The sequence below is a fragment of the Plectropomus leopardus genome, chromosome 17 (assembly GCF_008729295.1).
Source record: "Plectropomus leopardus isolate mb chromosome 17, YSFRI_Pleo_2.0, whole genome shotgun sequence".
Classification (NCBI taxonomy): Eukaryota; Metazoa; Chordata; class Actinopteri; order Perciformes; family Serranidae; genus Plectropomus; species Plectropomus leopardus.
Genome location: NC_056479.1, coordinates 18,425,032 through 18,450,833, shown reverse-complemented (window position 1 = coordinate 18,450,833; position 25,802 = coordinate 18,425,032). Strand labels below are relative to the sequence as shown.

The 25,802-nt window shown below is 40.3% G+C and overlaps 1 protein-coding gene across 5 annotated transcripts in view; it reads right to left on the bottom strand.

The window, feature by feature from the left end:
* Positions 1–25,802, bottom strand: part of crebbpb (CREB binding protein b) — a 47,162-nt gene that overhangs the window by 19,658 nt on the left and 1,702 nt on the right. For all 5 annotated transcript variants that reach the window (XM_042505213.1, XM_042505217.1, XM_042505215.1 and 2 more), the window contains exons 2-12: positions 16,991–17,613; positions 11,136–11,303; positions 7,616–7,868; positions 4,959–5,072; positions 2,963–3,208; positions 2,749–2,848; positions 2,298–2,435; positions 2,046–2,163; positions 1,296–1,467; positions 1,068–1,130; positions 612–733 (exon numbers count right to left, since the gene is read on the bottom strand). In XM_042505213.1, the coding sequence (XP_042361147.1) occupies positions 612–733; positions 1,068–1,130; positions 1,296–1,467; positions 2,046–2,163; positions 2,298–2,435; positions 2,749–2,848; positions 2,963–3,208; positions 4,959–5,072; positions 7,616–7,868; positions 11,136–11,303; positions 16,991–17,613 (2,117 nt within the window). The remainder of the gene's footprint in view (positions 1–611; positions 734–1,067; positions 1,131–1,295; positions 1,468–2,045; positions 2,164–2,297; positions 2,436–2,748; positions 2,849–2,962; positions 3,209–4,958; positions 5,073–7,615; positions 7,869–11,135; positions 11,304–16,990; positions 17,614–25,802) is intronic.

Here is a 25,802-nt window from a genome sequence, read left to right as displayed (position 1 = left end):
AAGGCAGGGATTTAGTGAGGTTAAGTTAGCAACATTATTCTTCTTGGCCATCATGAATTCATCCCAAAGCAAATTGGGGTTTTTTATGTGGTGCAACAAGTTAGTTGCATGTCTTTAATGTCTTTTTCACACAAACACAAGTTTCATGCATTCTTTGCACATGATTTGTTGTCCCCTAAATACAAAATACTTCTTGACAACAGATGATGATGGTTGATCGATAGATGATTTTTGCTTGGCCCGTATGCAATCGCAAAGTTTTTCACTGGTTACTGCTACAGGGTACACATAAAACGGCATGACAGTTTTTTAAGTGAAGGCTGGTTGTAAGTTTACGAGGCGGACGATTTGACAGTCTTCTCTGAGCACAAATTTTAAGCTCATTTAATTGTGGAAAGCCAAAATCGTGATGATCGTGATGATTAATATCTGATTAATTGTGCAGCCCAGCTCAAGATGAACTGAACATCTGAGAGAACAAAACAAACATAGTGACAAAAAACTGGAAAATGGTTCAGAAAAAAGAGCAAGTTGAACCAATTTTTAAACGACTGTTTTAAAGAGAGAGGAGAGGAGAAGTAAAGCAGGGAGACAGAAGAGAAAGCTCTAACCGCTGGGACGGAGCTCATGTTCATCTGCTGTGGATGGTTCATGGGGGAGGGAGCACGTGCTCCCATGGGTGCCTGAGACATCTGCGCATTCTGCATTGCCATTGGATTAAACTGATTGATTCCTGTGGGAACAGATACACACAATTATGTACTTGTTTATTATACTTGGGAGTTGTAATTTAATATTCCGTGTCCTACTGGGCTGGAAGAGGCACTGAACCAGCTCAATTTAACGCCACAGTTCTGACAAATTCATCCAGCTTTTTAAACAATCGGGTCGGCACAAGAAACTTGACTCACTTCAATGATGAGATGCTTACCAGCTATCTGTATAACATTTAAACATAAATACGATAGCAATCTTAAACAAAGACCTACGAAGGTTAGCCGCAAAAGCACATATGGAGTGCTTTCCCTGGAAAACACCTGCTAAGAAAGCAAAGATTGAACACATACCTTGGGGCACCTGCATACGGTTCATGATCTGATTTGGCATGTTGGGCATAGGCACAGGTCCATCTGAGAGAGGACACGATATAATAGCGTTTATGTATTTGTTTCCATCAGTTACGAAAAATGCTCTGTGCTTGCATAAAGGTGGAGAGAAAAAGACAATTTTTTTTTAAATTGCGTCTTCCCCCTTTAGTTTTTGTCACCCAGAGTGCAGAGAGTTTGGTTACTTACTGGGAGGTCGGACGGCCTGTCCTGGCCCCATGGCGTTGGGAGCCATTCCAGGTTGCTGTGGCCCAGCTGTGCCCACCATGCCAGGCTGTTTCTGGAGCCGTGAGCGTCTCTTCTCCTCCAACTCCTTCTGAATTTTGTATATCTTCTCTGCCAGGAAGTGGTAATACTCATCCTAGAGAGAGGACGAGAAGAAACAAAAGGCAAACGAGACAATTTTAAAAGAAGAATGAGTGAGTGTCCTGGGTTTAATCCAATTTCTTATTTTTACTCCTACCCGTCATTTTCAAGTGCCACCTTGCCCCTCAGAACAAGGTTACAAAAAGTAAATGGGACAACCCTTCAAGAACCTGATTCGTCATCGGTAGTTGTCGATACTGGTATTTACATTAACAGGTGCGACAAGTTTCAAGCTATCAATCGATCAAACATGGCATCAATTAAAAATATCACTGCTTCAGAACGAGGCAGCTAGCAGTGCTCTGTAGACTAACGTCAGCAGCCTGTGCTCCTACCCTGCAAGTCAATACTGATATTAGATGAGCGGTAACAAGTGCAGAAACTTTGGCATTGTATGTCATCAAAAAGGGGGCGGGGGTGGTACAAGGATTGAGCCTCTGTCTCTAGTTCTGGTTTAAATTCTCTGCTCTCATAGTGACAACAGAATGGCTTTAGGATTAAAAACTGAGGATGGCATGACAGCACTCAGGTTGTAAAAGTGTGACGATATATGGTGTGTTCTATATTATTTACCCTGCTGTTAGCTGACTCGTACATGTCACCCTCAACCTTGCGTGCATACGCAACCAGGTTCTCCATTCGCCGGTCTTTCAGTGCTGCAGGGTCTGGGGTGGGGAATATGGCTTGTACACTGAAGAGAGAGGACAGAAAAATACAAAACTCAGCAACAAACATGGAGCGTAAAATTCTACTCTGTTTTCATGTGACAGCACTATTTATATTTGTACAGTATTTATCACACATTTGTTTCAATTTTGGACTCACAGTTTGTGCACCAGGTGGGTGCGCAGGTCCTGAGTGACGTGTTCATGCCAGGCCTTCCTCACCCCCGAAGCAGAGAGAGGGGTGGCAGTGGGCAGATTTCCCATGCCTCCCGCTACCGACCCATCTGGCATCAGCTGACTACAAGACAGAGAAAGAAAGAAACAATTACTTACAAAAAAATTTAATATTTATAACGCCATAATTCCATAGGTTTTATTTTTAGAATTTGTAATTCAAGGCTATAAAATATTTGTCCTCCAAAATACATTTTTAAAATCATATTTAAAAAAAAAAAATCACAGGAACAGAGAACAGACTGAATCATGCATATTTTGTCAGCAGCAGATGCACTCAAAGCTGATTTGGTTGACAGGACCAAACGAGGGATCATAGAGCTCCCTAAACCGTCATATGTGAATTAAAGGTCAGCTACATCACATAAGATTCTCACTTGTTGAGCGTGGATGGTAGAGAGGAGTCGGAGTGCATGCCAGCCTGGTCTGAAGAGGGGACACCCATGCCTCCTGCCATCTGGTTCATCTGATTAGTGCCTGATAAACGCACATCATCATTCACAAAGGTTAACAAGAAAATGGCTAAGCAACAGATTTATAATGGTGTTATCTTCTGTGCATAATTCTATAAAATAGCAATCTCTCCTGTACCTAGAGGGTTCATATTTCGCAGCTGCTGGTGCTGAGAGCCCTGGGGGTTTTGCTGAGCAGGACCCTGTCCCTGGACCTGAGCAGGGGACTGGTTCCCATACGGCAGGCCGAGGGCAGCGTAGGCCCTCTGCATGGAGCTGGGGTCGATGTGTGTGGCAGCGCTGTTGATGGCTGTGGCACTGGGCTGGCCAGGCCCCACTGTACTGATGGCATTCTGCAGGCTAGCCCCGGGAGAACTTAGCATGGCTGGAGGGAGAAGAGGAGGAAATAAAAACATTGTTTGGCAGTATTACATAAAGCATTTAATTAACACACTTTGATAATTAAACAGCAGCTACAACTTCTGATGGATTCTAATTTATAAACATGAAAACATACATGGGTATGAAACACAAATAACTGCATGCAGTCGTGCGTATCTAGGTACATTAAGTGCTTGTATGAGAAGGCAAATATGCAGTGTGGGTACATACAAGGCAACTGCAAGTAATGCTTTGGGTTAGGTGATGGTGTCTACAGGTATCAGACTACAAAATTTCATGCTTTAATATCACTTTTTTAATCAAATATTAGACTGTTTTTCTACACAAATCATAATTTTCTCATTCAAGCATTGGAGATAAGTATAAAGTTAAGTAGGTTATATGTGGTCCTATGCAGAGGTAGGAAGGAATATGGTTATTAGAGAGATTTAGGTTTATCTTCATTTGCTAACCTGACAGTGTAAATATTAAGTAAAAAGACAGCATTAAGTTAAGTTGTGGGTTTAAAGATTTGATTTTCAAAGCATACCAGCTTGACTCGTTTTAACAGGAAATTTAACGATGGATGGGACTGTTATTTGGCTGTTAAGACCTAATAAATTAAAATGCAATACAATTTAATGACTTTAAGGGCCCAATATTTATGCAATTGAAATGAAGACCTTTTAAAACCTTTTAAAGACCTGCAGAAACCCTAGGTTAGGTTGCAAATTACCAGATGCCTTTTTATTAGTTGTACAATTAATCTTCTACCTATACTATATAATTTATTGTATACTTATACAACTACTACTACTAATAATAATAATAGTAATAATAATAATTCATTTATTTTGTGTTATAAGCAGGGAAGTGATATTTGGGGGGGGTACTGTTAAAAAATAAGAACATCAATTTGTAATTCTGCATCATCATATGTGAAGATTACTGAATACTATTTGGTTATAAAATATAAGAAAAAAGTAAAGGTAACAAGTTAAACAAACATTTGACTAATAAAAATAGTTTTGATGTATAAAAAGTATCTATATATACAGAAAAAATACATGTCTACAGACACATGTATAAATATGCTATCTGTAAATATATATTTTCTTTTTTCTTTAAACATGTAAAATCATTATATATACCAACTGTTATTTTTTTTTCCTGTGTAAAAGAGAAAATATTTATTTTCAAGAAGAAATGTCTTCAAGCAAAAGACCATCTTCCAGAGCAGGCCTCCATCTAAAATCCCAGCACTGCTCCCTGCTGTGTTGATTGCTGACAGGAAGCATGCTGCCTCTGTGGGGGATTTAAATCTGTCATAGGGCCTTTTAACCAATCAGAGAGCATGCTGTCCAAAGACCCTGCCCCCACTGATAGCAGAGCCACAGAGCCCCTCCCCTGGGTGTCAGATTACAGGTCCAGCCTTTCTAGAGGAATCCTCTGACTGTTCCAGCTCTTGCATTCAGCGAACCAGTGCAGCGCTGAGGCGGGGAGACACAACCTGCAGGTGGCAGCACTTTATCCACTCATACACAATGACTGGAGGCTCGCTGCTGAGTGACAACTGCCTTGATGAACAGTTTACAAGGTATCAAAGATGTTTTCCTTCCCTTTTTTTATTGAATCCTCAATAAAAACCATTCAGAAATTCTTTATTATGGTTCTGTGTTAACCTTGAACTTAACCCATATGCATTTTATATGTTTTTATACATGAATATTAGCAAAGCTGCTGGAGTTACTCACGCTGCTGGTTCCTCTTGTCACTAGCATTCTTCAAAGGCAGGCAGACTGGACAGTCGTGCCGCGTACAGTTCTTCCAGTGGGAGATGATCTGTCTGGATGATGCACAGTGAGCCACTGGGGAAAAATAAAAGTGAAACAAAGACATAGTGTAAGGTTTGATAATTAAGTTATTCAGCAGTATGTGACATTTATTCGTTGCCGCGACATGCCGTTAAATTTCTGGGGAGGTGCAAGGCAATCCCTGTGCAACTTGAGGAGGCTGCGCAGCCATCGTCCATTAGAAGGTAGAAGTAGGTAGAAGTTAGATTTATTAGTCATTTTCTAAACAAAGTTTAAAAAACTAAACTTCAGTTGTATTTGATCTTGCTACATCTTTGGAGTTGAAGGATGAGTTGATAAAAATCAGCAGCTGCTATGAAAAATTCCATCCGGGTGCTGCTGATGGCATCATTCAATTCCTGCAATGCATTTTTTGAATTTACATTAGAGTCTTGTGACCTGTCGGCTCTGAACAAGTTCCGCCCATCCTGCCCAAAGGCTTGATCAGGGATGTTAGGGATTAGCCATCACTCTGTGAAGATGTACGCACAGCAGTCTAGGATTCGTTGCTGAGTGAGCCTCAATCACATCTAATCCACTTTATTCTCCTGTGAGTGGACATTAGCCAGAAGGCTTGGTAGAGGAAAAGCTCTCGGTCCAAGTTGGGTCAGCCTTGCCCTGATGCCGGCTCTCCTCCCTCTCTTCATCCGGTGCTTTCAGTTTCGTTTCTCCCCCCTGGTCTGACTGTCCATTCAGCATATGCCGTTGGTGAAGATCCTCGTGAAGTCTGCTGCATTTAGTCCAAACTCCACACAACTTTTCCTGATGTTGATAAGTGCTTCTCTATCATAGAAAAGTTGTGCATCAGCAGAAGGGGCCATGGTGTTAGCAAGGATTTGAGGAGCTACTGGCTGCTGCATCTAAATGTGCTGTCAATGTCACAGCAACTACTCATACTTCAAATGAACCTAGCGTACGACAGATTCAGAATGAATGAAAGGCAGTCATAGAATGGCTATAAACAAAAAGAGGACAAAACACAGGACTGCTGGCAACCATGGCTTTCAGCGTCTATATATTTTGAAAGATCAATAGCCATTAGAGTAACACCAAAGATCTATATAAAGATGGAAAACGCATCTCCCATCCTCAGTGCACAAAAAAAGCCAAAATATCCCTAATACCGCTGCTGCTGTCCTGTGCTGATGGTCATTTGGAGCCAAAGTCTGCTCAGTGGCAATCTCCACAGTGTCAAGTTCCTGCCCATACACCCATCTGACCAACTGCAAGCACTGTCAAGGATAGCGACGACACCGAATTGCACACATAGCTGTCAGTCATGATGTCAAAAGCCCATTTTTATAGCATCGAATAAGTATTTAAAACCAAACTTATTAGACACAACACTTGAACAAACATCAGCATGATAAGAACTAAACATCTTTGGGATCAAATCTTTTGATATGTTTTTTGATCTTTTAGTTTGGACAATGTTCAATCCACTAACATCGAGGGGGCAGTGTTTATGACCTACACAGCAGCCAGCTATCAAGCCAAAAACAGACTAAGAAAACACTGAAATCATACACTGCCACAATAAAGATGAGTGAAATAAAGTGATCAAACCCATCACCATGTCTGCTTAAAATACAGTGAAGCCAAAAAAACTCAATTGCTAAAGTACAATATGCAAATAATGATGTAAAAGCAGTTGTGCACGTTGTAAAACCATAAATGTATCTTTGAATCTACTCTGAGAGTATAAACAGTATAAATATCAGAGTTCAAAGTTCATCAACCTCTAGTGACCCCTTTATTACAGCTTACTCCACCACAGCTGTCAGAAGGCAGCTGCTTGCTGCCACTGCAGTTGAGGAAATGGAGTACAACCGTCATGACAGCCGTTTACAAAAAAAGATTAAATTAATGTTTGCTGATGTTGTCACAGTCACGGGAGCATTCAGGGCTTAGCAGGTCAAGAGTGAAGAGTGGCTCTATTTAAGTAATGAAACACAAGAGCTAACTGCTTCACATAGTGTGAAACAATGCAACTTAAGCGATTAAAACTCACCTCGCATCATGCTGCCTCTATTAAACAGAAGTTAAACAGGGTCAACAATACTGATCTTTTTTAATCAAGACTCTTTAATCACAATAACTCCTTCTGCACTATCTGTCTAGCAGCAAAGTAATTTGGTTGTTTGGTGTGACTTCGTGATGCAAATTTAACAAAACTTCTTTTAGCAGTCCTCAGCTACGTGTAGATCAATAAATCATTTTGTTAAGGACAATATTGGCGAGCTGTTTTATAAAGAGCTGAAGGCGACCTGCGCTTTTGGCAGCTTGGGTGAACTCAAAACTACAACAAGTCATCAACACCTTTTGCTGAGTTGTTCCTGTAGTATGTTAAGTTACTGGCACCGTGCCCACATTACATACTCTGATTACAGCTGCTAACAACACACAAGGTGCAGTTAACGTTTCTGGATAGAAATCTAAGTGGGTTCATTTCTTTATCAGATACTAGTTTGAATTCTTGTGATCACACAGGTGAAAACATTCAAACAGAAGTCAGTTAAAAATGAAAGATTTGGCTTCGTCATATCTCTTTCACTCACCCTGGCACGACTTGCCAGCCTGGCAGTGGGTCATGTGGTTGAGGACGTTCTTCATGGTGCGGCAATGGGGCAGAGTGCAGGCCCTCACCTCCCCGTTGGCCTGCTCCCGCCGCTGGCACTTGTGTGCGTGGAGCAACAGGACCAGCTGCTGCTGAATGAGTTTGCGCTTCTCGGGGTCTGCCGTTGGGCCCGCCGACACACCACCAGCCCCGGGGACCATGCCCACCGATGCTACCTGCTGCTGCATCTGGGACTGCAAAAGAGCGCAAATAAAAACACATTAGGCACAGATCAAAGATTCAAAGATTATCTTCATGTATGGCAAGGGCTTGGAGATGTCGGAAAAGGAAAAGGAGTAATTAAAATGAAGATAACAGAAGAAAGAGAAGGCTGGATGGAAAGCTAAAGGAATATCTCATACTCCAAATGAACTTTGTTTATCAATTTCTCACCCTGTAATGCATTAAATTCATGGAGAAAACTGTTTCTTTTGCATGACATGTGAGGCAAGTGCTAAACAAGGAAAATCTATTAAATCAAAATATTAACTTTGTCAAAAACAGAATGATTGGACTTGCATTTCGTGCTTCCCAAACACATTTGCATAGCTCCAGGCTCTGTTTCCTTTATGCCTTCAAAGAGTTTAAGTCTGTACTGGACAAAAGTGCAAATATTCACAAATATCAGAGTGGACAAATATGTTGCCTTTAATGCAGTTTTCAGTTTTTTTGCAAGGTTTTTAAGTGCAAGTAAGAAATACAGATAATGTGGTTATAGCACTATCTAATCAGACAAGCTGTATGCAGATAATATGTGCGCTGCCTGAAGCTTAGGCCTAAACAGTAAGGTTGGCAGGATTAGTATCTAATCTGTGTGTTACAATAAATTAATTTAATATGTCAAACATTACTACTACAATCAGTTTAGCTTTTGTTTGTTTTATCATTTGGTTCCCAATCTGTGTGGATACATTTACATGCATACATATAATGCAATGTATTGTGATGAAACAAACAGTCCAATAAGACACATATAATGCATCTTTATCGCAACCATCAAGTATAAATTGTTACGTCGTTTTTATAAGCACGCAGCATTCTGGTTTTCTCGCTCTCTACTATGGCTCTCCACCTCTCACAGACACAGACATAGACAGACAGATACACACACACACACACACAAACGCACACACACAGGAGGGCTTTTGCAGGGCTCGAGGCTGTGACTATTTAGTCACATTTTGCGACCATGGAGCACAACCGTAATTCACAAATACAATTAATATATGAACTAGAGAGCTGTTTGTCTGTTTCCAGGTTACAGTGAACTTAATGAGCGGTAGTGGCGGTACCGTGAGCAGGTGATGCACGTGATTGTGCCTGCAGAGCTCTGATCATGGCTATTTAGTCATATTCTGTGACCATGGAGCACCAGCGTGACTTGCAAATATTAGTAATGAGTGAACTGGCGAGCTGTTTGTTTGTTGCCTGCTCACAGTGAATGAATCCACACAGTTTAAGGCGTTGAGATATCTGTTTAACTCTCTGCTAATGCTAACAACCAACAGTTGTTATCATAACAAAACGCTTTAAAATTTCACTATGAAAATACTTGATTTAACTTCCCTCTAACCATATTTTATTAAATTTAAATATGACAGTAGTGTATTCAACTTTATTTGACAGTAGCTACTTTAACTTTACTGCTCAATAATTCTTTTATTGTAGTAGTTAACATTCGTTTAAAGGACATTTAAAAATACTGCGATATATATCACGTATTGTGATATATATCCTTAAAATATTATGATAATATTTTAAAGCCATAATGCTCAGACCTACTTACTTTGATTATTGGTAATAATCAATATACATAACTACACTGTGCATTGCAATTCTGAGCACACTTGGGAACTGCGGCTGAGCAGATCCAGAGTAGACACTGATGGAGATCTGCAACTGCTGCTGCTGTTTTCATAATGTTGCTGGTGCACACAAAGTGTTAAGCTCAAGTTTGGGCAGAAACCATAGCAAACTTTACAGAGGAGGATGACACAAACATAAGAGCCAAATTAAAGCGTAAACTACTACTGTATTTACCGAGACCGTGTGCACGATGTGTTTGCTTTGTTTCCAACGCTTAAAACTGCACAAAAGGTAACAAAAGGTAACAAAGGTAACAAAGGGTACTTTGTAACAGCAAGTCAACGTTTCTTCGACAGCTCCTTTTATGAAAGCACAAGGCTGATGGTTGCAGACAGTGTGCTCATGTCTGCAGAGTAGATGCCGTGTGAAGCAACAGAAGAAGCATAAAGCAAATCTAAAGGACGTCACATCAAAGACAAGACAGAGGAACATGTTTCATAGTATCATTTCTCTACTCACATAGCATACTTTCAACAGGTCAGAGAGTAATATTCAGGTGGAAGATGATGAAGAGGAGGAGGATGATATAGAGGATGAGGACTGCACACAGAGAAAGACAGCATGGAGACAGAGAAGGAGGACAGCTCCTTCATGTAGCCATGGTACCAAATGCAAGACAAGGGCAGAAAGTGGTGACAGCAAGCCCGCAGGAAGTGCGCCAGGCTCTGATGCAAATATTGCAGTGGCCAAAAGTGGAATTTCAACGTTCAGGTCGGTCACATGATGCCCACTGGCCCACGAAGACTCTTCCCTATTGATTTACATTGGGAAAGAGACGTCTATAAAATCAGTAAATAATTTTTTGTGAGCGAAAACTCCTGTTAAATGACTTTTTTTACTATCTAGATTTAAGCCATCCAGTTCGATGACATTTGGAAAGTCTAAGAGAGCTGCAAGATTCAATTTTTTAGACTGTCATTCAAGCTAGCAAATGCCTAAACCGGATGTCAGTGACTCTGCCGACGGAAGTTGCCCGCTTTGGTCACACTCAGCCGCGCTCTGCCACCGTAAGTCTCAAGTGAGGATGCCTTATGGGTCAGTAGATCGGGGTATTTTTTCATATTTCATACTTGGAAAAAGAGCTTTTTTGTTTTTGCTTCATGCGCCAATGAGAAGCTCTCATAGGAATGAATGGGGCCCCGCCTCCATGACTGTATCCAGACTTCCTATAATACATCCATAGGTGACAGCCAGACAGGTAACTCCAGTGGAGAGCAGTGAGGGAGCAAAATTATTCAGTTTGTGTCGTATTGCAAATTTACGCAACGACAACAATAAAACGTATCAGACTCAGTGTGCAAAGGCCTTTATCTAGGGATGTCGTATTTATAATGCTTACTGGTCCCTGACTCTGGCTGCCTGAAGTAGAGATAGTGAAAAAATTGCATATGGGGAGATTTTATAGAAGTAGCGCTAATCATTTCGCAACCTCATTCAACTCTTTGGATTCAACCCTTGGATCTACAGAAATCTCACAAATGACTAATTTTGTATTCAAAAGATAATTTTCGCCAAAAGGTGACGAATTTTCACCCCTGTAACTAAGCTAATACAAAATGAGGCTTTGACAAATTTAAGATTCAAGTGACACTCACCATGTTTGGCACACTCCCAGCTCCCTTCAACTCAGCAGGGAATTGGGGCAGGTTGTTGGAAAGGGCTGTCTTGTTCTGGAGTTGTTGGGCGTTGACGCCTGCTGCCCCCATCTGCTGCACCCCGGCCTGACCATACTGCTGGCCAAATGGAGCTCCTGACATCCCCATCTATAGTGGGCAATCAGGACAGAGGCAGGTCAGAAAATCTGCATATCACGCCACATACCATCACAGTAAATACATCTTTTACCTGCACTTTGTGTCAATGCATGGTACAGTTTTTTAAGTTTGAAAAATAATCGGTGTGAGCTTCAGTACTCATCAAAATTACATATTGCAGAATTCGATGCCCACAGGGAATTGCTTTCTTCCCCAAATGTGTTCACCATTTTGCTTTAGTCATAGTGACCTGAAGCTTTAAGTTTACACTGTAAACATGTTGTGAGACTGCAGAAAAAACTTCAACAGCTTAAAACAACTCAATGTTGCCTCCAATGTATCTTGAAGCTGAATTAACTCCTACTGTAAAGGTAAAATTAATTGACCAGTCCCTTTAAAAACCAGTAAAGATTCATCGTTTTTATTTCATAATTGGCCCGGCAAAGGGAATAGTTAGATTTCTTGTTAGGTCCTCAGAAGTCATTTAATCCGATGGCCCTCAGCGTGCATCTGTCTGCTGCTTTTGCCTGCCTTTCTCCGCGCTGTCCAAAGCAGCAGCCTGCTTTGCTTCGCGGAGGTTCCCCACTGCCAGCAGTGCTCAGGCAGACGGAGCAAGCCCTGCCCAGCGGAGAGAGAGAGAGAAACGGGAGGAGACACATAGAGAAAAACCAGCTTGCTCAACAGCTGAGCAGAGCACTGCGCTGCTGCTGGCCCCTCCCCCCTCCGCTGCACAGAAACACACAGATGCTCGCCTGCTGCCTCCCTCCCATTCACACATGAGCACAGCCTCATCCTCCTTTCACACACGGGTTCTCCCACTTGATGATCTGCACTTATCACAGAGGAGTGTCGCCAGGCTAGAGGACGGCACTGTCGCACAGGAAGCCTCCAGTGTTTCCTCTCCTCTTGGCGTGCCCTCCTCTGTTCCTCCCTCACTACGCCGCCTCCCCCACCCCAACAACAACACAAACTGGCTCCTCTAAACATGATTTACAGCTCCATTATCAAAGGCCAAAGGCCCACAGTGAGACGGCATATGCTAGAGAGAGGGGAAAAAGGAAACAGTTGGCGGAAAAAGAGAGTATACTAGCAAATAAAGATTTAAATAGAAGAGAAAGCAAAAACAAGAAGCATTCGCAGAAACATTCACTTGTGCATCATTTCCATCTCAGTCCTGATGAGGAACTAGTGATGAATCGATCACTAAGTAGCATTTTTTAGGGCGGCAACGAAGACCCTTAATATGACGGCTTTGCTTTTTCATGCAGACCCACACAGTGAATGCTTGATGCTCCCCCACTGTGTGATTATAGACAGCATGCCAGCATGAATGAAGCAAAAGATGCCTTAAGGCTGTGTGGTGTAACACAACAGTGTAACATAACATACACACCAGGTCACACTTTCTTAACAATAACAATGGCATAACGTGGCAAGAACGATCATTTACTGTCTCTGTTATATGGCAGTTCATCTTATCCTCTGCTCAAAGAGTAATAAGCCCTCGGACCACACTGTCTCCCCAAAATTACAGACATTTTTGCCTGCTGTCCCTCTTCTTCAAATTAGCTGCTAACTGCTGCTGGATGCCTTTTAAATTTCTCGCCGGAGGGTCACACACGACACCTCGTCAAAACTACACCCGTCCCGTCTTGCTACATGTCCCTTTGACATTTTTGGTTTGATACCTTTTAGTATAAAAAGTGTCAATTTAAAATTGTTTGCAAAACATCTAAATGTGTTTATAGCACAAACTGACCAAAGGAAATATGGTAAAACATAAAATACATCATTTCATTTTAAAATATTAATTTGATTTCACATCCAAAGTTATTAAACAAAACAACAAAACCCATCAAACTATAAAACCCTAATTTTTCCTCCGACTTAGGTCAAAAAATTACACCTGACATCCCTTGCAAATCCCTAGTAATCACCTTAGTCAATGTAAGCAAAGGCAAAAAGTGGAAGAATATATCAATCACACAGCTAATAATGAGAATTTTGGGCCTTTGTTTGGGTCAGTAATTAGTAATAGTTCAATTTTCTCTTTACTATTATACATGCAGACCATTTACATTGAAAAACTTAAAAATCCTGATTAAAAAATGTGATGAAGTCCAACCTAGGAGGGCAGTTTGCCCAATTGGACATTGGATTTCTCTGCCATATCAAACACTGTCAAATGGAAGCCAAATAAACATGTGTTGTATCATTTGTGCATTATGTTCTTCAAGTAATAGTGAAGCCAGCTACATTTCCCCCGCTATGAACATAAAAGCCAACACATCACCCTCCCACGTTTCGGCAGCATGTTTCTCTGATGGCAGCTGTGCAAGGTAAATATGACGTGTGCCAGATTCTGTCGTTTTATCTTCAAACTACAGGCTAACACACGGGGTTCAAATCTGTGTCTTCCTCTTTCCTCACCTCCTCATCTCACACACAATCCTAGCATCAAATTATAATGTAAAGGCAATTGTTTGGATTATAATGTAACTCATCAACACACATGCACACAACAAGCAATTAAGTTTTGTACCACAATGCGAAGAAAAACTGGCAGGGATTATGTCGTATACTGTATGTCTATATGAGAAAGGAGGGGCTTGTTTCATGTGGCAATGTCTGTTGAAATAATCTTAGTGAGAACAAGCGTGCTGGTTTAACCTTGGTTTCCTGTCAAACCACAAAGCCCCGAGACTCTCAGACACGGAGAAACATTTTCTCACTTTCAGCACTTCAAAGTAGAAATATTTACATAGAAATACAATCAGCAGCTCATCATGTAAAGTACTTTTCATTCACTAACAAAAATAACAAAGCCACCGTGTATAGTAGTATAAAGGGTGGGGGATGAAGCCGACAAAACACAGTATTAGGATATTTTGTGTTGCAATATTGTATCTATATATGGACACCAAGTATTGTAATTGTGTTTTTCATTTCATTTTTATAAATATTTTAAATACAAATAAAAATTTTGGTATAATAAAAAAAAATCAATTGGTTATTCCCTGTAGTAGATACATTTTTTGCAATAAAAATGATCAAAGTGAGATGAACAAAAAAGTAATAATTCGCAGTATGTTATCGCAATAATCAGCATATTGCAAAACATTTAAAATCACAATACTGTACTGTGACTTAATTATCTATCGTGATAATTTCATATCGCGGGGCCTCTGGAGATTCCCTAAGTAGTACCATGACACAACTGCAGTTCTCTGTATTTTTTGTATTCATTCTCAGTCGGGTTTCCATTATCCTTTTTTTTCTTCTTTTTTAAGGAAAAATCTGGTTTGTTTACATCATGTAAACAAACCAGATGTCCTTTAGCTGTGCTCTTAAGTTCAAACTGGATAAATAACAACGGAAAATATGGGTGAGTATTTGCTACCTTTCTACATTTGTTCTTTTTAAACAGAAAACACACATTTTCGATTGTGATATATACTGGAAATGACATGCAATATAGCCAAAAACAAGTAGGTTGTTATTGGTGATGGTCATTTACCAGGAACTTTAAACGCCCTAGTTATCTCACTCCAACCAGCTGTCACTTAAGATTTTTGTAGTGAAATACAAATGTCATTCTTTGTGGTGCTTTCAAAGTGAGCGACAGGAATAAAAACAAAGGGCATCCACCAAAAGTTCCTACAAATGGATTTTGTGGCTGACGCTCACTCATATGGCAAAGTGTAAAGCTGAAGGAAATTCTTTGTGTTTGTATGTTGCTCCAACAAAAATAAACATAGCATATCATTTATTTAGGGTTGTCCAAATTCCCTTAATACTGCAATACTGCTTAATTGACAAGTCAACCAAGGGGACGACAACGAAATGCCACAACCACTATATTCACTTTGTTTCTTTTTTTTTTCCATTGGAGTGCTGCATGTTTACACTTTGTTACAAATGCCAGGAGCTTGACGTCTACTGCATGTTCGCTGGTCTTTTCTGGTCGCAGAGAGTTAAAAAATATGAATCTTTGGATAAAACACTGCAGCTGCTCATCACTGTCACTTTTACCACAGCTGTCCAATCACAGTGGAGGAGGGGCTGGACAATGACGTATTACCACAAAGACCAACCGTCACATTGCTGAATAACAACAAAGGAGAAATGAATACTGAACCCACACAGACCAGCTGGTCTGTCCTTTCTCCCTTCATGCTTCCCTTCATCTAGAGCAAGAAGGTACTCTACCCTGTGTCGGCATTTTTTACTTATGCAAATATTCTGTATCATAGAAACCACAGCATCTTAACTGAAAATGCTGTGCCCCTTACTGCACCTAATTGTCCCTCTGTATTTCAATAATTTCTTTTAAAACTGTGTCATTTTTGTCATATATAAAGTAACAATATACCTCATTACAGCCCATCAATAAAGCTCATTTACAAAGCTCAGGACAAACTAATTAATTTGCAAAAACAATAAAAAATGGCACTAATACTGCATATCTCTCTGTTGAGCAACTCTTAATCACCACAGGGGAAATTGTTTCACCACGAAAGTCAGATAATTATTTATTAGTTTATTTTTAAAAATAGACTTAGTAATAACTATTGATGGAACTCATTTTATTTGGAATTTGATGTATAAGCAACAGTAGCCTACTGTTCAATAAAAATGACAAATCCACATGCCTTGATGATGTCATTTTTTGTATAGTCTGCCTATCCATTGTTTTTAAGCTCAATAAAATTTGATTTTTCACTGGAATTTCTCCCCTTTGTACAGGACACTTAAATGCTCCAGGTGGACTGGCACCATTGTTTTGAGCCCTGATTCCCAGATAAGTAAGGAATAGGAATTGAGTAATGAACACATCAGCACTGCCATGAAACACTCTGCTGGGCCAAGTTAGACCTGCAAAGACTGATGCACTCGAATGAAGAGTTCGACCCCCTCAACTGGATGGCTGCCTGCTCCAGCAGACCGACGAAGAACAAATCAATATATGGTGATGGAGGGATAACCGGCGACAAGCTAGCAATAGGAATAAGCAAGAGAAATAACACTTTTCATATACTTTTCTGGATTTAAAACAAAACTAAATAAAACTTGACAAAAGCCCATTACTATTATGACATTGCTGCATTAAAAATATTTCTAACTACTGTACAGTTGTTTTTTAGAAAGGGACAGCCCATTTGCTAAAATAAATGAATTGGTTAACTTGCTAAACCAGTGGTTTCCAATTGGTGGGTCGCAGTCCAAAAGTGGGTCACGGGTCAATTCTGAATGAACCCCAATTGACTTGTGAATGTCTCAAGTTTTGAAATACAGTGAATTTCTGGCAAAGAGCTTTTATTTTGAAGTGCTGTTCCTGTTTATTCTTGCAATATGTTTTATTTCTTTGTGTTCTAAGCCATTTTGTTAAATATAATTACCTATGTGGTCATTTATTATGTGTGGACCTAATGACTTAAGAGAAATCTGGACCCCATGACTGAACCAGTTAGAAACCACTGTGCTAAACTCACCTTACGCTATTGTTTTTGTTTTTAAAAAAATTCAGATAGAAATGACAAGCTCTTCTACAAAGAAAGCTTCAAGTGTTGGCAAATCAAGTAACAAGGACTTTAAATCTAAAAAATGTCTTTGGCTAAATAAAGTAAATAGGTACTGATGGTGTGGTGACACCTCGGCTGTCTGAGAGACTAATTAAACTGAATTTTGAAACTCACCTTATTCATGTTTCCAGCTTGCTGAGCAGTCAACGCATTGTGTGCACCCAACTGTGGCCCTCCCTGGGTGAGTGTCTCTGCCAGCACACTGCCTCCAACACCAGGTCCAGCACCCACTTGTGCCCCCTGCATGCCCTGGCCCTGGTACTGCATGCCAGGTCTACCCCGGCCTGCCGGTCCCAGAGCCCCATTCATCACTTGTCCCGTCTGGCCCATGACCCCGTGACCCTGCCCACTGTTCAACATGGCCTGGTTGAAGCCCATGCCCGCGCTTCCATTGCCTTGTCCAGCAGCTGCAGCTCCTTTCTGGGCCTGGGGAGACTGGTGATTGGGAGACCCCTGCCCCAGTGGACTTTTACCAAGCACAGCACCTAGCTGGCTTCCCACCATGCCACCCTGTTGGGCACCGGCAGAGTTGAGCCCACCTCCCAAGATGGAGGAGCTTCCTGGTCGCAGGAGCTCAGACAGCTGCTTGTGTTTGGCAGCTGCATCGGGGACAATGGAGTTGAGACCTGGACCCCCTCCACCTGGACCGCCGTTAGAGGACATTCCCATTCCCAAGTCTCCATTGGGGATGAGCTCATCTGGAAGGTCATTTTCCAGGTCAAACAGAGACACAAGATCTGAAAAAGAGAGAGGGAAATGAGAATTAGCCATGATAACTGGTTCACAAACACTGTACTGTTGGAGGAGATGAAGGAAGGTGCATCAGACTGTAGATGCTTCAACTTTATATTTACCTCTATGTGACTGAGGATATATTGACCACATTTTCTAAAATGCAGTATTTTTTTTTTATTATTATTATTATTATTGTTTAGGGTCTGCAACATTGTTTAATGTGCTGCTTCCTGACACTCTTATAAGGGAGATTTTTAATCACAATAAGGGGTTTTCTGCTTTAAAAATTTTAAATAATAATAATAATGAAGATCTAAACTAAAAAAATAATAATACATTATTCATATGTTTTATATTCAAGAGACAATACAAAATTGAAAAAAATAAATAAATTAAATAAAAAAAATTTTTTTAATTTGTTAAGTCTTAGTGAAGATTCTCAGTCATTCAGGTCATGGTAATTCTACACACTATATAACAGGCAACTGGACTTGCTTGAGCTTCTTGAGGACATTCACCTCTAATCCTAGAGGCTTCTTCATTTCTGAGCTGAAGAAGTCTCTATTAAAGGCAGTAGAGTGGATCACAAACCAGATGGTTGGCAGATAAATGCCCAGCTTCTTTAGTCAACATGTTGAGGTATCCTTGGGCAAGATACTAAACCCCAGACTGCTCCCAGTGGCTGTTCCATTGTTCCATCAATATGTGAGTGCATGTGAATGCTTCAAAACCTGAGTAGCAGCTTGTACGGTAGCCTCCTGCCACCAGTGCGTGAATGTGTGACTGTGACTCGTAGTGTGAAAGGACTTTGAGTAGTCAAACAACTAGAAAAGTGCAGGTCAATTTACCACTAACATCTGGCTTTTGTATTTAATGAGAAAGGTTACAATTGGCATTCACTCCCAGGGCAAAAGAATCTGCAGGTATTTACCAGCTCCAACTTCGATTATGGAAATACATCACTGGGACATCTGGTGCAATACAATGACATGACTCCACAAAATACAGTCCATCCCAGTCCAAACAGCTCTCCAGCATCGTTAAAAATTAGTTTTCACAGGGTGTTAAAAAAAAGAGATCAATTAAGTAAAAGATATAAAAAATATAGCAGCATTTGAACTGGCCTGCATGCACTATCTAACATTTACTAACCCGCTTTCCTGCACGTCCCTGACTTCAAACATGACACATCAGAAAAAGAAAAAAAAAGAAAAAAGAAAAAGCATGCTCATCTACTGCAGAGAAAATCTGGGTGAAAAAAAGAAATAAAATAAAAAATAAAAAAAGGCTAAGTGCCTCAGACAGAAAAATGTGTAAAGAAAAAGCTGCAACTAAGAGCAAAATTGTGGCTGTGCAGAAGAAGTAAACAAGAACACTCAACATTAACAGAACAATAACGAGGGTTGCAGTCCAAATCACACGCATGTGCCGAGGTCCTTCACGTGAGGGTGTGAGCGCGCCCATATATGTCAGCCAATAAAGATCTTATCAGCACAGCAGCCACACACTGGCTCAGTGTCTGAGTTACTCAGGTTGGAGAGAAATCCAAGCTGTTTACTAATGAAATATTGTGGCAATATTATAGCCACTTTCAGCACAAAAGTTTGAAGCAACAAGTCTCAAAGTAAAGCAGGTGACATGAATAGTTGAGAGCGAGCACCTGTGTCTTGCCTGAGGCCTCTTCAGCAACAAGATTGAGACCACAGATATTTAAGAGGGAGGGATACGGAGGAGCCAAAAAGCTAGCTGAGGGAGAACGCGTGCCTTCAGCATCGTATCCTTTTCAAAAGACTGACAGTGCGATTTGAATTTGCTCATTGTACAACAAGGATGTGATGAGCAAATCCAGCAGCAAGCATGCCAAGAAGTGACAACGGAAGCATCCACTAACCACAGAGTGCCAACACTTGAGTCACACTATTCTCACCTGGAGAGGACATTGCTGCTGCCGGTTGTAATTCACCCTAAGCTTTTCAGCAGCCACATGAAAATCTTCAATTAGACTCTTCAGACTGGGAGATAATAACAGGCTGTTCAGCAGGCTGTTACTGCCTTACCAGAGACAGAGAGAGATGAGATTAAGATGGAAAGGGTGAGATGCTCCCCCTCTCACAGTGTCACAATGCTATCGTGGCATTTCTAAAGGGACATATGAGACTCATGAGAGACCAGGCTAAACACGTGCAAAGCAGCAAGTGTGCAGCAGGAAAATGGGAAAAAAATTAAGAAGGGTATTGAAACAATCAAAAACAACCAAAAAGGTACTGCCATGACCAATATGCAAAAACTCCTAATGCGAGATCTCAACTAAATAGGTAAAATATCAACATTATCTCAGATAATACAAATGTCTTAGCTTTGAGAATTATGCCCCCTTACTTTCAATGGTTGCCATGTGCATTATAGCCAAATAATTGCACATTTTTTAATCTAAAGTTTGTGGTTCACTTTTTTTTCGAGGTCTAACGTGATGAGACCAGGACTGTGAACTCCCACTCAAGCTGATATTTTACTGCTTTACTATTGTTTATCTTTGTTTGCATTCCTTTTCACATGTTTTAGTTTATTTGAAGAACAACATCTTCATTTTCAAAATCATCTGCCTCAGTGTAGACACAGACTCATGATTTAATTCTTGGTCCTCATTTGGCTTACATGAACTTTTGTTTAAAAAAAAAAAGAAAAGTTTTTTAAAGGTTAATAACACACAGTAAATAAAATTTGAAGCCACATTTAAAAACTGGACTGTATTCTACACATTTGATTGGCAGGGCATTTGTAAAACTTTTAATATGGTGCTTTATAAGAAGAGCTCTGATGACTTCAAGATGTGCAGAATTAGTGGCACTTGTAAACTTAGGACTACAGTGATTTGCTGCACAGTGTTTATGAAGACCACAGCTATTCAGAGAAAATGACAAGAAAAAAATTTGGTAAGGCTTCATGATCTGAGAGGGCGAAAAACTAGTATTCATCTTTTGCAGACAGACACTAAAATTTGAAAGAAAGGAACGGCTTACTGTCTCTTTCCAGTGGATATGAGCATCGTGTGGATGTGTGAGATACAATAAGTTAAGAGCAGAGGGAGGAAAGGGTTTAGGGTAAGAGGCCTGCAGGGCAGGTCAGTTTGAGGTGGCTGATTGGACGGCATCAAGTGCCACCCATCACTGTCAACTCAATAAGTTACACCTCAGCTGAGACACAGCCAGCAGATTTAGGGTATATTCTGTCACTGCTTTGCCACACCGATAAAAGGCAACAATGTTACACTTGACTGTATTTAAACACGAGCTAACGCTACGTAGCTGGATGATGCTCACTCAGGGGGTTGGTGATCATACACACAGGCCAGACAAAGGAGAAGGAAACCCCACTTCGTGAACATTGCCGTTTAAGACCGGCTACCCATTTCTCACCTCTGGCGCTGACACGCCCACTCAACCTTAGTAATGAAAACAAGCCTGGCACTGGCCTGTAGCCACAGGCGCAAACACATCCTGACACGAGACCAGAGCACCATAAAAAACTGTCACACATTAACATAAATATCAAAGACAGGCTGCTAATCTGTGGCTGTGAGCGACAGATCAGCGTACGGTGGGCTGGATATGGCAAAGGGAGATGTCTTTGCTTTGTGTCAGACAACCAAGGCTTTGTCAATAACAAATGTGACCAAGGAAGCAAAGCCCATTAGATAATACTCCTTGTAACACATTTGTGGAAACAGAAAATTGCCATAATGAATTGAATTCATCTAGATAAATTTATGTAGTCTAAATCCTCCTCAATTACATTTTTCATAGTCAGTTTTAAGGATGTTCCTGTTGTAGGGCTGCCCCGTTAAAGGTGGAGATTCGAATCACCGGTTGAGAGACCCTTCAGACGACTGTCGCTGCAAAGACTCCAAAGTCGAACAGTTGTTTATTTGTTTCTTTGCTAGTCAGTGTCCTGTGTGGTGTACTTCTCGGGACATAGTGGTCCCAAGATTTTGTTGCTGCCTGAGCGCTCTTGACTTTCACGCTTCTCTTTGGTTGAGGGAGCTGCAGACACACAGGCTGCGTACAGAGGAAGAGACTGAAGGCCCCGTGTCCACCAAAGTATTTTTTCTGCTGAAAACGTCAGCTGCTTTACATGAAAAGCCCAACTGGGAGCGTTTGAGAGCACTTTGGATGCGCAGTGTTTCTTCAGCAGAGAAGCTTTGGTTGCGTCTGGTTGCTAGGATGCAGAATATCCGTGAATGGACGGCTGACGTAACAGTGACGAACTCTGCCTTCTCACCCTAAGTTGAACATTTATTTAACTCTTGGCACTCTGGGGGAAAAAACAAAACACCCAACCGACAAAATTCGCTCTTATCGTGTTATTGTGTATTTATAGCACAGTGTGAATACATTTCACTGTCATAGCAAATCATTAAAAACTAGGCTGAAAAGTGGTGAATATATATATATATATATATATACAGCTCACAGCAACTACCATTTTTGTTTTATGTCTTGTTTTTCCAAAAAATGTTGTTGCACAGTTTTGATCTGATATTTGAGCACTGCGCTTGTTTACTATATTACGTGACTGCCGCTGTCACAATAAATGTCTGGCTGAGCCCTGTTCAAACTTTAAAACTTGAGATGAAAAAAAACCCTTAAATTGTCAAATAAACATTTCGAACAGGCAAATCTGATTCAACCTGTTGACCAATTTCTTTGATGTTTAATCAGAAGTTAAAACTTAGACCAGCTGACTAATCCAAAAGTAAGAAAACACTCAGAAAGAGTCCAAATTGGACACAATGTAATCTATAATGTTAAACACTGTCATAAAAAATATTCCATGCATTATTAATTATTAATCACATTATTCAATAACCAAATGGTATTTTAAGAGTTGCTGAAATCTGAGGCCCTTGACACCATGCATTATGAACACTGCACATTATTCTACAAAGCATGACAACAAACTCAATAAATAAAACCTAACAAGTACCATCTATTGAGAAAAACATTCTTAGAGATAAATCTTTGGAAATGTGCCTGATTATTACAGCAGTATTTTCAGTGGGTGAACGAGACTGCACAAAATAATAATAATGATTTTAATAATTTAACCTGACTAGTATGTTTTATGCTAACTAGGGTAGCAACATTTAATCAACTCGCCGGCTCACATCCCTAATAAATTTCAAAATGTGCAGTTTCATTACAATATTTCCAGTAAGAGTTAATGGTTCAAGGCATGAGACTCAGTTATGAGTATTTGGGGTATCCCGCATGAGCCATCCAGCCCTGAAATGTATCATCAGACTATAGGTCTGTGGGAAAATTATACACCAACATCCCTTTGCAATTACAAATTAATGAAAAAAAAAACCTCACAAGGACTCTCTGATTCCCTTGATGCATTGATTAAACTTACAAATCAAAGAAACAAAGTAAATTTAAGTGCATGAGGAAAACAGCAGAGTAGAAGAGCAAGGCAGCCAGCTACGAGTTCCTCACAGATCTTCCAAAATTTCTCAGAATTAGGGCTTTTTCAACTCAAGAAAAAAAAACACTTATCCTCCCATCTGCAGCCTGGCACTTAAAATCTTCTCAGTGTGCTTAAGACCCCGCGCTTCATCCAGGACTTCAAAGAGAGCAGGTCTACATGAGACGCCGCGCAATGTCTTACTGAATACATGTGTTCGTGTGTGTGTGTGTGTGTGTGTGTGTGTCTACTGAGACAGAAAGGGCTTCTGGCAGCGGTTGGGGAGGAGTCAGTCTTGGTGTCGGGCTGCTTTATTGCCCAGCGAAAGCTCCTGTCACCCCTCTAAGAAGATGAGCTACCTTGGCTGAAGAGCGAGGACTGTCGGTGAGGCGAGATAATACTACCGCCCACTGAGGACGAGACAGGCCGAACAAAGAAACTTCACATTTCTCAGCTGTTTGTAAATGGCACACAGATGTTTCCGATCTCCACTGCGATTTAAATCAACTGCAATAGTCTTTATTCACTCTCTAGAAAATGAGAGTTGAAAGGTGGGTGCAGCGGTGCAAGACCAAAACAGCCCATGCTTTCTCAATGTTTTGGTGCTGCCTGCCACACAAAGAACACCAACAAAGCTATGTCCAGTACACTGCAAGTAAATACACGTACACAACTAGGGTTTGCCAAAAAGGGTTAATGTTGCTGGATGAACCAAATTGGAAAAGATTGGATTGCTGACAAAGATAAAAGCAGTATTTTACTACAAACTGAAAAGTAAAGTGGAAGCGGTGCCTAACAGTTTTCACTGTTTGTCACCTTTGAAATTTAAAAAAAAAAAAAAAACGGAAGTCAGAAAGTATGCTCTTGCAGTTACAATGAAGAGAGCTCAAGGAGACATTTTCAGCTTTCAAGTGGAGCTTCGACAACTAGTCGATTAGTTGATCAGCATTAAAATGAACAACTACTTTGATAATCAAGTCAGAAAAAGTGCCAAGCAGTTTAAAGAATGTTTCCATTTTTCTGCTTTTCTCTGTTTTATATAACTGTAAACTGTGCATTTGAGGTTTTGGACTGCAGGTTGCTCTAAACAAGACATTCAAAGATAGATTTGTTCTGGCACCAGTATCAAAGATGCTTCTGATACTGCCTAAAAATGCTGAATCAGGTATCACTGAGCACGCGCGTCTATGCATCAATCCACTTAATTTATTAAACTATCAACTATCAGTTTCACACCCAGATATTATATTATATAATATATATATAATATATTACACACTGGATGAAATAGAGATGGCATTTATTCTGAGAGGCATGTGAAATCCTCTTTCTAGACTGCAGAGTAACTATACATATAACATCCATTCTTACATGACAGGATGGACCGTGGAGGGCCCAAAAGATGCCAAAAGTTCAGTTACAGTTTGAAGGAGTCATTTGTTAGTTTTGGAGAAACTGCAATTGCGGAGCTCTGGTCCCAAGTTTAGCAAATTATTATAACTTTGAAATAAATCTTGTCAATTTCATAGTGACTGTCAGTCAACGGTTTGACATTTTTGAAAACATAACATCACCAAGTTAGGGGTTGAAACTTTTAGTTCTCCACTCCAGTTTAAAGTGAAAAAGAGAGAACTATTGACTTATCGGCCATTCATAAACACAGCAAATGTTTTGAAAAGTCAAAAGTAAATTTATATGGGTGAAAAGGATCTCTATTGCAAGTGAAGTCTCCAGAATTGCATCTGTTACATGCCCAGGGGGACGGGTGTCCTCCTTCTGGACAGCCATAAGTTGATTAATTGAAAAAAATAATATGAACAGAATATGAACAGTGTTAAATTCCCCTTTTGCCATGGGGCTATGGATGTATATGATTCTATCCCAGAGATTATATGTATTATTAATAAAACTAAAGTCATCACATCAAACAATCGATCAGTTTGGTCACCAAATATGTACGAATATTTTTGATGGTCAACATTCCAACTTTCTAAAGTTGCTCTACAGGTTGGACAGGTTCAGACCTTTGGGTTTCTTAAACGTATCATGACAGCAGTTATTCTCACCTTGAAAGCTATAATATGCCCATTTGCTAGCCATATATACTGCCTGCACAAAACTTGGACGTACACATGTAATCCTCCAGTATTTTTGCACAGATTATTTTTTTAACCTGGGCCATTTGAGCATTTTGCTGAATGAAAGAAGGGCTGAGCCTCCAGTGGCAGACTGACCCAGTGGTGAGATTATCTTTCAGTCAGACAACACTTCAAGTGCATGTGCTGAATCTGCGCTGCCGGAGAGGAGGACTCTAAGACTGAACTCCAGGCATACAGGGCCAGCATGTCCCTCTGCGCTGGTTGGTAAGAAGCAAAAAAGGGAATTTTTACTGGGATCGAGAGGGGATCACAATATTTTTTTGTCATGTCTGGCTAAAACAGGTGACCACTTGAGACAACATCAGGCCAAAAAGCATCAAAGAAAAAAAAAAGACCTCCCTGCTCAACATTTTACTTACCTGTAAGTCAGATGTTATAATGGATAAGCACTTTTATATTATACAAACAATTATAAAATAAAAAATTCTGTTGCACATTTCTAATCTGTTGTTTGTGCAGTTAGCTTGTTTCATTATATTATACCTCTGAGCCCTGTTCAAAATTTAAAACATATGAAAAAAACAAGTGATAAATAACCTGACTTGTCAAATATTCATATTAGACATCCA